Below are 13,661 nucleotides of genomic sequence, written 5' to 3' on the forward strand. Positions count from 1 at the left end.
ACAAAGGTATTGTCAGATTGTCACTACACCATCACAAACACCATTTCATGCTAATCACTGGCATTTAGTGTCATCAGTGTGTTACTCTTTGCAAATCAATGTCTCACTTTCCTTAAAAAGACTTAAAATGTGAATAAAATGACTACTTTTCTTGGCTCTATGTTAAAATTCCCAAATTAACTCACTTTGGTTACAGATGATCCCCGTCCAGCCGTCGGAGCAGTCACAGCCATCACGCTCCAGATTACACAACCCTCCGTTGGAACAGTCATCGCAGGTCAAACTGCAGTCATGGCCAAACGTGTCGTCTAGGCACACTGTTGAAAGGGAGAGAGGGGGACGGGGGACGGGGGGAACCACACTGTGACCAGAATACTATTAGCACTAACCGGGGCCACTGACATTTTCTCCTTCAGGATTTCGCAACTCAACAGTTCTTCATACTAATGTCAGGGACTAGTGAAGCAATGTGGCGTTCTCTGAAGCGGACTTGCCAAATGTCTCTGACAGCGTGCTCTCGGCGCGCAGCTCTCCCATGCTATCCTCCTCGTAGTCGTCATAGCGCTCCAGCGGCTGGGCGAGGTCCCGGAGCAGAGTGATCTGAGGCAGCCTGCGCTCCACCGCACGCCGACTGAACAAGGCCTCCACAGAACCCTCCAGGGCTGAGACAGACAGAGGAAGTATGTTCAATGCATTAATGAAGAGTTCACAATGCAGAAATGTTATCAAATCTAAAAGTTGCATGCGATAATAGTAATAATTCTAACATTTAGCAAAAGTTAAATGCTATAATAATATGCCTCCCGACAGCATTCCATACACAATAGATTAAAGTAAAATAAAAAATATATACCGTATGAATTGGTGATATTAAAGAAGATTTATGACTTTAGTCAAGCCTGGTAAACCATGGTAAGGGAAAAAGATGGAATGGGAAAAAGATGACTAACACTATCAGCAACTGTTTTTCGTCCAACTCTCTGAGGTTGCGCTTCACTGATTCTGCAATTACTCCCTCAGACACTTTCCAAGCCAGAGAGCAGCTACTGTAGAACTGTAACACTGTAACTAACACAGTAACACAAGTCTCGCTGGCAGCAGGACTTACGGAGGCAGGAGTGGCGGTCGTCGGCCAGGCGGTGGCCGATGTGACAGTGGCACAAGTAGGAACCGGCATTGTTCTGACAGCTGTGTTCACAGCCCCCGTGATCAGAGAGGCACTCGTCCACATCTGGGTCACATCCACATGAGAAGGCGGTTACTTTTAAGAGCATCGAAGCTCAAGGTTTCGATCAAAAATAATGAAACGTTTAACTCGTGAATTACATCACCCAACATGAACCAACTTCCCCTAAAGAACTAATTAAGTATTTTGTATTCTGATTCTAAAGTGTCTATAAGTGATGCAGTAGTTCAAATGTGTTCAAATGTTTCGACATAGTAACTGAAAGACTAAAATCATTTCCAAGTATTAGAAGTATTCTTCAAATCAATGCCTTCTCTGCACTTGTACTGCCAATTGCTCTGTGTGACACTAAACAGGGATGGTAGTGCAGCAGTTTTAGAAGTGAAGCTATACAGACACTTTCTTCTGCTGTCATTGGCGTGTTTATGTGGCAAAGGAACACAGAATAAAGTTCCGTGGAGAGTGAATTGGCCCGTACGTACCGTCACAACCACACCCGTCTGCGTTGAGGCGGTAACCAGCCCTGCAGTAGCACTCGTAGCCCCCTGGGTAATTAGTGCAGTCCTGCTCACAGCAAGAGCTGCCTTCCCCGCATTCATCAAGGTCTGCAAAAGACAAATGGTTCTCCTCAACTCCCACCATGGGGACAAGCACTAGTACTGCACAGGGAGAGTGGAGATGACTAGGGAGGCATTTATTTTCTAAAGCAGTCGACTCAGTGGTAGATGCTATAAAAGAAACACACTTAAGTATGGCGGCTGGGGATGTACTGGGGATTGCAGTTTAAGGGTTGCTAACACCAACAATGAATCTGTTTTCAGTGAATAATGGCGACTTTTCTCCGCTCTGGCTGTCACTGGGGAGACAGTGACGGTTTTTTTTCTCACTCACCCTGACCTGTCAATACTAGACATTAGATCTTCAAAAGGAAAACAAAATATTTGGCATATCTGCGGTATTGGGACAGCTGCTGCCGGTTAGTGTCGGCTTCCTCGCTGGTGAGCCATTGGCCGGCTTACCCAAACAGGCCTTGAGGTCATCATCAAGCTGGTAGCCATGGTTACAGCTGCAGACGGGCCCGAGGGTGGAGTGCTGGCAACGATGAGAGCAGCCTCCATTTCCTGTGTCACAACTGTTGATGATCTCCATTTCAATACCTGGGACAGAGATTTAGGGGAAAACAATGTCAAGGCAGTAAGTACCACAAATGGCTACTACTGTACAGGTTTCATCTAAATATATTGTAAAATACATTTCTTAAAACAAAGAGCCATAGTCATAGTAATAGTAATGACTGAAATCAAATGATACAGTGATATAGTGTACACACAGGACTTTGACTGTGTGAGCTGAACTTTAGTTTAATGCTCAAGTGGTTAACACAGAGCCTAGACCACACAAGCTGGACTCACATTGGGGGGAAAACAGTCTCAACAGCAACTGAAACTGGCACAAGTACAGCCATGTACTATCAGTCGGTTCACAGAGTCCAACTAGTAAAACACTAAATGAAAAGATAGCAGTGACTCACGGAAGCATCTTCTGCTGTCTGAGCCCAGCTCGTACCCGGCGTCACAGATGCAGGCGAAGGAGCCGGGGGTGTTCCGGCAGCCATGGGCACACCCCGCCTGTCCGCTCTCACATTCGTCTGTGTCTGCGAGAGCAACGGAGAACCTCAGCCTCCCCACTTGGACAGAAAGCCCCAACCCACCCAGCCGGGTCACATCTGACTGAACCAGGCCCATAAGTATCAACTTCACAGTTCTGCGGCTGTTCTTCAGCACCGGTGTTAGATTTACTGCTCCGCATAACCCAAAAAGTGGTTATGGCACAGGGTAGGATGAGGAGCTGGCCGAGTCTCCAGTCCTGGCGGAGCTTTAAAGAGGATGGGTGATGTTTCATAAGAATCACTCAGTCTTCTCTTTCTCACCGAATTTAAAACAGAACGCACTGAACACACAGACACAAAAACACACATGCGCGCGCACACACACAAAACACACACACACACAAAAAACACATACACAAAACACACACACACACACACAAAACACACACACACACAGACACAGACACAAAAAAGAAGCACGCACACACACATACAGTAAAGACACACACACTGTTTTTCCTGCTCCTCTGACAGCCATGGGAAATAAATATCTTAAGACCAGACTAAGAACAAATCAGCGCTCAGATGCCGTTCCAGAGAGGGAAGCCTGAAGATTCCTGATGGATTTATTTGCATGGGAGGAATATTCTGTGGCAAATCCCTGTCGGGACTGTTTACCTTCACAGCTTTTGTTGTCATCCCCAAGTTGGTATCCACGGTTACACTCACAGCGGGCGCGTCCGCCATCGTTGCGGCACGTGTGCATGCAGCCTCCATTGCGTTCTGCACAGGGGCTCCTCACTGCAATGCACAATGGTGTCACATGACTAGACTGCTTCTGTTTTTGACCACTCATATACATTTAGCCACATGAGCAAATATATATGTCACACACACACACGCGCGCAAGCACGCACACACACAGACACACGGACACACAGACACACACACACACACGCACACACATACACACGCACACACACACACACACAGACGCACACACACACTAACACACACACAGACACCACTTACCTGTATGCCAAAAGCATAAAGACAATCTAACAATAAACCTTAACCCCACCTTAACATGTTAGTGCACCCCCCCCCCCCCCCCGTACTGAGTCATCGACCCAGTTCAACATAAGTGGATTCAATGGGTAAGGGTGTGAATGGGATAAATAAAAGAGAGAGCTGTTATGCTCTTCAGTGCTCAAATGACCATAATCACTTCCATGTCCATCCCCCTTGTCAGATGTGTTTCACAGGAGCCTGATTTCACCACCAGCTTAGCTTGGAGCTTTACTGCAGAGCCTTACAGTGGAGCAGAGTGACTATGGCAAAAAATCATTATCACGATTATTTTGGTCCATATCGAGATCACAATCATTTCACACAATTACTCATTCAGTGTTCCCTCTAGGATTTCTTCCTCTAGGATTTCTGTGGTTGTGCATGCGGACATTAGCCTGCAAAGCTTGACCCTCAGTGCATTTATTAAATATATTTTTTTTTACTTTATTAGTAGAGGTATATTATATAATAATAAATAAACCTATATTTTGTCTTCTTTAGTACTTATTAGAAATAGTAAATAGAATAATACGTTATTTTTAAATCATCTTTAGATATTTTTTTTCATATTCAGTTGAAAAGATAAGTAGTGCACTGCCACTTAAGAAAAAAAAAGATCTGCAGGTTTAGGTCACAGGTTATGTTATGCTTTCCTGTGGGGATGAGACGTGAACGTGATATTTTAAACTCCATTGCTTTCGCATCAACCCAAAGCCAGCTGTTAAAGTATTTATTTCAGGTCTGCTTCTCCCTTAGTTAACTTCTGACCGGCGTTAGTTAGTTGCCCTGTAGATCATTTACAGCGGTGTCAATTGTTCAGTGGCTGAGAATGAGTTTGGGCTTTTAGGGAGGAGGGGGGGGGGGGCAGTGAGTGCGGTAGATTTATATAACAACCCAACACGAGAGCATCATTGCGCAATGGAATGCTGGACATCAATTGTTGTATTTCAATTACATTGTTTTCATAATTGTTGGAAGCCATAGTAGTAATTGAAATCGAAATTTGATTAATTGCACATCCTCAAGTATGCACTGATATGCATATTGAACACTATCCAGATAGATGGGGGAAAGAGAGGGAGGTGTATACACATTCAAAAACAAATATCACACTACTTATAATTACTTATAATAACCTCTAATGCCTCCAATGTTTTTCCAGTCGGAGACACTGAAGAAGTCAATAGTTGAGATCATACTTGTATGATTTATTCTGCCATGTTCCTGATTGTTCTGCCACAATCCAATTTGCAATGTATTGCATTGCCTGAAATGATAATCGAGTCAGCCTCTTTAATGTCCTTTGTTTGGGACACTCTATTTCTATATTTCATCGATATTAGATTTCTAAAATCCTAATTATTCCGGACACCACTGTAGAAGGTTACCCATCAGCTGCTGAGAAACGCTTCAGCCTGACCTATTTAAGAAGGGCATGGAGCAAATTAGGCTAAAGTAACAAAAATACCAGAACCCAAGGGTAATTGGACACATTAGCATAGGTGCGATTCCCATTGCAACAACCAACGTCTGTTTTACATCTGCAGGTATTACTGTTATTAGTCTGGTTGTTTTATTTTGCTAACCACTCAGAGAAGTTGTGACAGATGGGGATTCTTAACATTGTGGTGTGAAACTATTCACGTCTTGTAAGTGCTTCAGGATATTCCGGCTTTCACGATACTTAATCAAAAAGTACTTTATTATGAAAAGAAAACAGACTGGTCTTTCAGTGGACACGGTTGGGCGAACTCAGGAGAAGGATTTATTTAATGGTCCAAATCCACAAAGCATCAGTTAATTCCTAGAATAATCTGCCTGGCAAGAGGCACAGATCTGAGACATGCATTCAACACACACACACACACACACACACACACACACACACACTGCGTCCACAGGACACATGATACCAGCACAGCAACCAATATTTCACGTTCCAAATCTGCATGAAATTTAAGGTTGCATAGCTGTCACTCTGACAAGCTCATCTAGGTCTTTAAATAAACATGGCTCTGATTAGCGGAAATATGGAGGAATAGTTTGTGGGCTGCTCCATCATCAGGAAGAAAGAGAACCAGTGAAGAAAGGGAGAAGTTGCACAGTGCAGTACAGCTAAGAATCTTCATTTCCACCTTAAGTCATTAGCACATAAGTGACACTTTGTAGGGTTTGTTAGGGTATGTTTGTGTAGGTAGCTACAGATGCATTGTCATGGTGAAGAGAAGGTAAGATAACACAGATGTCATTCCCACTCACGCTCTTCACTAAGGAGGTTTATGGTCCACGCACGGAGCCCTGAGAAATAGTAATCGCAGCTTTAACAGTCTAACACTGCTTAATTTATTGCTGAAATGCATCCGTGTGCAACCCCACAAGCTGATGTCATATCTGTACTGTTGTTGGTATTTGCAAGGCCGGTATGTTAGCTGTTCGCTAGTTAGGTAGCTCACTTATTTTGACGAAATCTCCTCCCTGCATTTTTAAGATGGCAGCAGCACTGGTCCTGCTGTGGGCCAGATCCTTTCTAGAGCAGCAGAGTTATTAGAGTTCTGAAATTCTCATTTGTGGTTGGTTGAAATTCAAGTCCAGTCTTTTTAATTGTCCACTGTTCATCACCTTAACCACACCCAACCCCTAACCTTAACCATTAAGATTAGTTAACAGGGCTTTAATAGATGTTTTTTTTAATAATCTGAGCATGTGTAGATAGTCTATAGAGAACAATCCACATATTTTCAGTTCAGTATATAGGGGACCATCCACATAGTTTTAGTTAGTTTTACAAGTGTATACATAGTTTTATTTTGATTTTGAGGAATTGGCGATGCTGGTACCACGAGCACCAGCATCGCCTGTCACACAACTCAGACGCCAAAAACTCATCTGGACTGGAGCACCATCCAAGAGATTGCGAGGACTGGTCCCAGAACATCTGTGTGAATCACTGACATGTGATTCCCCGTCTCCATCTCTCCCTCTGTCTTCCCGCCAACAGTTCTACATTTTACACGTGACAGTCCATAAAAACGTATTAATGATTCATGATTTATGTCCATGGCTGGAACCCAAGCCCTTAGAGTTCCTCTGCACATCATAATGTCATATCTGCGATCTGCGTGATCTGAACTAGGGACAAGATAGATCAATCATGTTAGTGAGGAGAGGATGTTGAACCAACAATGTCCTCCCTGGGGAGAGGGGAGGTGGAGGGGGTGGGAATGCTGGGGTTGTTCCTTTCATGTAGCTCCATGACATTTTTTCATCCATACTGGGTAGAGCAAAGACGAAGAGGAACAGCAGCTTGTTCCTTAACAGTCATGTAAGACATCAAGTCTGAGGGGGCTGAGGTGTCACAGGATTGGCTAGTGCGCTTTTTACTGTTACTTTGTTCCCTAACACCCAGGCTGGCGAGTGAAACCAGCTCGATCTGCTTTAAAGTCGTACCCAGCTCACACACCCTTCAAGCCTGAGTCCAAGCTTTGTGTCACACCACATTTCTGGTGGTTGAGATCAGGCCCATAAAGCGTGTGTGTCATATACGTGATGTTTAAAAGCCCTCTGGCAGGCACACACGGTCACACTATTTCAGCTGCACACAGAAGGACAAACATGTCACAGGGGTCTTATAAAATAGCCTACTCTTCAACTCTTTTTTATCCCTATACCTAAACAAACCAGTTGACCTCTAATCTAGTCAGAGATCACACCTTACCATGGTTATGCCACAGGCTTTTGTCCTGTTTCACACGTTTCACTAACTTTTAGGAGCCCTCAACCCCACCCTGTCACCCTCAGTACAGCCGGATTGCTGGATCCTTTGTTGCAGATGTTGTTCAGTTCTTACATTTGCAGCGTTTCCCGTCGGTGGCAAGCTGGTAGTTGTGTCTGCAGCGGCACTGGAAGTGGGGTTGGGACAGCTGCACACACTCCTGCTCGCATCCGCCATTGTTGACCGCACACGAAACCACAGCTGAGGACAGCAGAAAGAGAGCACAGATCAGCAGGCACTCAGTGCATTTATCAGTAGAGGACATGCTGCTTACAGGTGGGCCAGCGTCCAAGCTTGTTTCATGGAAGACAGTGATGGTGCTTGGTATGCAACCCACACATAACACAAAACAAATGCAGACTAAACAAATGGAGAACTAAATGCGAGAGATTATCAGAAGACAGAACACTGCATTTTTGGCCAGTGACAGGCAGCTACTACAAAAACATTCCTCATCCCGGTCCATGCTCCAAGGCCCCCACTGGGGCCTAGAGGAGATTTCTCTATTTCTCAATGTTTCCTTTGAGAGCTTCAGACAGAAGGCAGTAATCATGGCATGTTCCTGCCTGAGAGGTCCTCCAGCATGTCTGTCTGGGGGATTTTCCCAGGGGTAATTTTTAGTCTAACAGTTTCACTGTGGCCAGAAAGCAGTCAGCGGTGCACAACTCCAGCTGTACGTAAGAACAGTCTTTACAAGGGGGTGAACGCACGACATGGGAAGTCGCAGAGAGAAAACAAGCAAACTTATTTTCTAGATGAGATGTTCGGAAGGTGATAAGCACTCAAAAAACTGACCCTTCCCGTAAAGTGGTACTGAACATTTTGGTTCACAAATTTTAGTTTAATTCAAACACAGATATTTCTCCTAAAATTCCTTAGCAGAAAGTTTGAGACAGAAATGAGATTGAGATAAGGCACTTCTACCATAATTGACAAAAAGATATATAGCAGTCGTAAATCAGCCAGAGTTTTCTCAAATCAGATTCCTCAAAAAACCACAAGATACCCCACTGGGCCGCTACGTGTTAGAAGTGTTAAGGGATGAATTTGTGAGAAATAGTAGGTGATTGCGTTCGCATCAACTCTACAGACATCCTCGGATTTAAATAATTATAATAATAATAAATACGAGAAAACTTGTATCATTAACAATTACGTTTCACATTTAAAGTCATGATTCTACAAGTCCTAAAAATAAATAAAAGGACTACACGAACACTGCAAATGAAAGTGAATAAATAAATTAGCACCCAACTCAATCACGTTGATATAGCCATAGTGGAATAGAATGGACACATCTTCATCCTGCAACAGAACCTCCTCTCTCTGCACCTGTGAAGTTAGATCTGCGTTTATAGACCGGTGATCGCTTTCCTCTTTGACATGACTCGCTTTCGAGTTGCTTTCGCTTGGATTCGGTCGATTCCGACTGCACACATCACTACAGTTACGTGCCCTTATAAGGAGCTGGCGGGCGTGTATGTAAGCAAATTCAGGTGCACAAGAACGCGTATTGAATTTAAGAATCCTCATCCGGGGGAGCACAGCTGAGAACACTTTGGCTGCATAAGAACACATTTTCAGGCGTTCATGAATCTGGCGGAGATCTTTTTCTTACGCTACGGTCCGAAGTCCGTATGAGGCATTTCAGAAGAAACTTGAGGCCGATTGTTGTCTAAGAGATAAAAAGGAGATCTCTTTCAGATTTTCTTCTATTCTACCCTTTTCCCAGAGATGGCTATCAGAGAACACCGACCAAGTTATAATGCTTGGGCAAATTGCTTTGTTCTCTGTCGTTAAAAAAACATCTGATGAGGGCCAATAAGCACAGAGCCCTGCCAAACCCAACCACACACACACACACACACACACACACACACACACCACTCTAGTTCGCTGCTCTCAGTATGTGATCACAGTCTTGCCTGACTGACAGACTGACAGACAGAAGGGCAGCACTCCCTTCTCCGCCCTCCATCAGATCATCCATCAAAGGCCCACTCAGGCCTGTCTGATGATGAATGTATTGTTCCCAAAAGGGAGCTACAAGGTAGCCTCGTTTAGAAGCTACTATCCATCCTTAACTTCTTCCTTATGGCATTCCTGGCCTCCTACTTTGCCCCATTCTTTCCTAATTACAAGCGGTGGATAAAGAGCTCTAATTTAGCAAGTAATAACAAATCATGATATTGTTGTTATGGTACACGCAAATGCATGGTTATTGAGATGAATGTTGCAGCTGCCTAAACTGAGGTTTGCTAGGGAGAGAGGAGCATGAGTGTGCACACATTCTTTAGCACTCCGTTTGAGTGAACATCTCACTCAGCAGAAATGGAATCTTGGGCTATTTTGTGTCATTTACAGAGAAGGGAGCCATATGAATCTTCATGAAAACAGAAGCTCCTTAGCCAAACATCTATGACTGGAAGGACCATGTGCTTTACATTATTCCATCGACGAATCCAAGGAACACATGTGTGTGGAGTGTGTGCAGAGTGTGTGCAGTCAGTCACTGAAATGAATGTTCAATGCTTAGGAGAGTAAGAAGAGCTCCGTTTTATTTCCATTGAAGAAAACAAAAGAGGTATATAAATCATTAATCATTAGCCCTGAACTCCAACTCAAAATCAATTACTGGTATACATCATTCGTTTGTCAGCTGTGCAACGTCTCAGAAAGTAAATATGGTATGAGTGATCTGTTTATGAACAGATCAGATGACAGATTTGGGAATCTGTTGCAGACTTGACGATCACAAAGCCACACTGCCCAGCAGTCAATGCATGCTGCTTTACCTCCAAATACGCTTGACTGATCCTACCTGTTGCCCCATAGAGGAGGAAATCACTGTCGGCTGGCTCAAACCCTCTGCGAGTTATACAAATTAGTGCTAAGGAAAAACAAATGATCCTGTCAAGACAAAACCCTCATTGATTCATTACTTCGGCATGACTCTGGATTGGCTCTAGTTCCCTCCTCTCTCTCTTTCTTCCTTCTCTCGCACTCTTTCCCTCTCTCTCTCTCCCTCTGTCTCTCTCTGGTGTGGTTTCAGAGAGCACTTGGTTTGGTTTCAGGGGGAAACCACAGGAATGGGCCGTCGCTCACACAGAGAGGGCTACAGGCCTGAGAGCGCTGCCTGTGTGGGACCCAGCAGAGAGAGACCCAGTGCCTGGCCAACACTGCTGGTTCACAGTCATCTGCACAAACACACTCTCCCGCAGTTACTGCACACTCCGGAGCCCTGACAGACATCCAAAACTTAGATTTACACCTCATCAAATATCTCCAGCTACAAAGTCGTGAGATAAGTGTCAAAGTCGTGAGATATTAATGGAGGCTATTGTTGAGAGTCATAGTACACAATCCCCGAGACATGAAGCTTAACAAATGCTCGCCGCACAGAGACCTTAATGGTAGATGGGTGAAACAGACATAAATACATCATTGAATCACTGAGCAGAGAGTAAATATGGCCGGCAGTTCACGGAGAGGTCAGGGTTTTTTTGTGCTTTTAAACTGACATTGCAAATTCAAAAGGTTTGGAATGCAACACGGAGATATTGACTGTGTAATAAATTAGCTCTCATGATGAGGAATTCCTCTCTGACTCTCACACTTCTCATCGGATTTACATTAGAGCGGCCGGGCCTCTCTCTCAAGGAAAGCCGCTCTGAGGAAAACCCATGGAAACTCGTGATTTCCCATGGATCGCTATGCTGCAATTACGGATGATTCAATCTCCTGTTGACAAAACTGACAAGTCCTGCGCTGAAGTCGTGGCTAAGCAGACAGCTGAGGTAGCACTGACGAACTGCAGGGCCTGGCACAGGAACAATGGACATCTATGGTGAGAGCGAGTCGTTGTGCCACTTCTCTGGTCGACTACAAACTCGCTTCGATGAGGGTTTGTGGGGAAACAGTAGCAAAAAAATACTAAAAAGGCAGTGCAGGCCTGAAAACAAGAGGGTCTTTGATTCGCCCCTTTGATAGATGGCAGAGATGTTGAAGCACCCTCTTGGCTTTGATGTAGGTGCCCAGGCCCCTGAAAGCCTGTCTTCACAGTGTAGGCATAACAGGGGCTGAGATGGCTGACCTGGTTCGCTCCCACCCAACATACTATGACAGGTGAACTCAAAGCACCCCTGTGGGTCTCAGCCTAATCCTGCACAGCTCCTGGCTCCTTGCCCTCTCCTCCAGTACAAGTGAGTTTTGTCGTGGGATTAGGGTTGTACTGCCATCATGATTGACCTACAGCTGGGCTGTTCAATACACTCATTCACAATATAGCCAACATATTTATTCATCTATTTTAATGATTTATTAACAACCACTGGTTTGAGATCATCATGATGATTACGGGATTGATTGACTGATTGATTGATTTCTTATGGGATTGATTGACCACTGAAGGTGGAGGTGAAGTGAATACTGTGTGAACTGTTTGATTCGTTAAGAGTACTTTAGAGTTCTTTTTTTTACTTTTATGTTTGTTTTGTATACATGTTTGGGGTCATTGGAGATATTCCCTCAGTAAAATAAATCATTATATATTTTTTTTCTACAACAACCATCACCTTCACTGTTTTTTTCCGACTTCACCACCGACTCCAGGTAGCCCACAACCCAAAACGTTGGGTGGCCGCCTCGGTCCCTCACAAACCACCTGTGAATGGAATAAATGTCGATGTTCCTGACTCACCTAAGCAGGTTCGTCCGTCTGTGTGAAGGCGGAAGCCTGAGTTGCACTGGCAGTAGTAGGTGCCCGGTGTGTTCACACACTTGTGCTGGCAGCCTCCATTGTGGACCTGGCACTCGTCAACATCTGCAGGGCAACAGCACAGGGGATGAGGAGTAGACACTGACAGAGTCCCTTTCATCAGTGATTCATTTCATGAGTATGTGCCTAGGATAAAAGGCCTCAGAACTGACTGCCTTTTTGTTCAGGGTGAATCGTGGGGCAGTTAAACTCCTATTTTCATAACAATTGTGCATTTTATGATAAAAGCATCAAATTTGGCAGAGAATAAAAGGGTTGTAATCGGGTTGATGCCAGATGAGATTCTGTCCCATATTATATGGTTATATAAAATGTTGTAATAACACACACACACACACACACACACACACACACACACACACACACACACACACACACACACACACACACACACACACACACACACATATATATATATATGCATATATATATATTTATATACTTACATATTTACATACAGTATATATACTATATATATATATATATATAAACACAGTCTAAATCAAAAGGAACTAATTATTTTGACTTACAATGATAATACATTGCTGGGGGCTCTATCTGAAGTGCCTCTGTTTCTAAATCCGATTAGAACCCCTCTGTTAGTTTCCTGCCAAATTCCATGCTTTTATCATAGAATGCACAATTATGCTTAACTGCCCCACTAGAATGCATAACGAGGGATACAAATATAGCATGATGTAGGCCAATTAGGAAATCATCTGGAATTATACAAACTCATCTTTTCATGATAAAGAGTTTCAGTGATGGTAATTCTTTAAACCACCACCAATCAAGATCTAAAGACCACTTTGACACATGTTTAACATTAGACACAAGACACAACCCTTCTTCAGGCCTGGACAATGAACGTTTTAGAAGCCAAAGGTTTCCTATTGCAAGCACACAGCAACTCCCTGGAGATAGGCTGCCGACAGAACTACATCACCATGGGGAAAACATACAGCCTAATCAGCCCCCGTAGCACTGCCCCTCAATGCCCTCTTTGTGCAGCTGACAGGGCAAACCGGTTCAGCTCCGACTCCCCTTGTAGCGCAGAGCTGTGGGTTCTCATGGCAGACCCTGCACTTAGAAGATCTGACGAAATGGCTTCATCAAGCCGTAACAATAATATAGGTAATCCTCCTCCGCATAACACAAGCTAATGATCCTCATGGGGAGATGATTTTGGAGATTTACATCAAGCTTTAAACCAAAGACCCCTGACATAAATATGGTTTTAAGGTCA

The 13,661-nt window shown here is 44.0% G+C and overlaps 1 protein-coding gene across 1 annotated transcript in view; it reads right to left on the reverse strand.

Moving 5' to 3' along the window:
• The window catches only part of megf6a (multiple EGF-like-domains 6a), a 38,438-nt gene that overhangs the window by 17,618 nt on the left and 7,159 nt on the right, over positions 1–13,661 (reverse strand). Inside the window, exons 2-10 of the mRNA XM_080853508.1 lie at positions 12,338–12,460; positions 7,714–7,839; positions 3,474–3,596; positions 2,718–2,840; positions 2,206–2,343; positions 1,669–1,791; positions 1,109–1,231; positions 495–662; positions 186–317 (exon numbers count right to left, since the gene is read on the reverse strand). Coding sequence (XP_080709634.1) covers positions 186–317; positions 495–662; positions 1,109–1,231; positions 1,669–1,791; positions 2,206–2,343; positions 2,718–2,840; positions 3,474–3,596; positions 7,714–7,839; positions 12,338–12,460 — 1,179 coding nt within the window. The remainder of the gene's footprint in view (positions 1–185; positions 318–494; positions 663–1,108; positions 1,232–1,668; positions 1,792–2,205; positions 2,344–2,717; positions 2,841–3,473; positions 3,597–7,713; positions 7,840–12,337; positions 12,461–13,661) is intronic.

The sequence above is a fragment of the Sprattus sprattus genome, assembly GCF_963457725.1.
Source record: "Sprattus sprattus genome assembly, chromosome: 16".
NCBI classification, from domain to species: domain Eukaryota; kingdom Metazoa; phylum Chordata; class Actinopteri; order Clupeiformes; family Clupeidae; genus Sprattus; species Sprattus sprattus.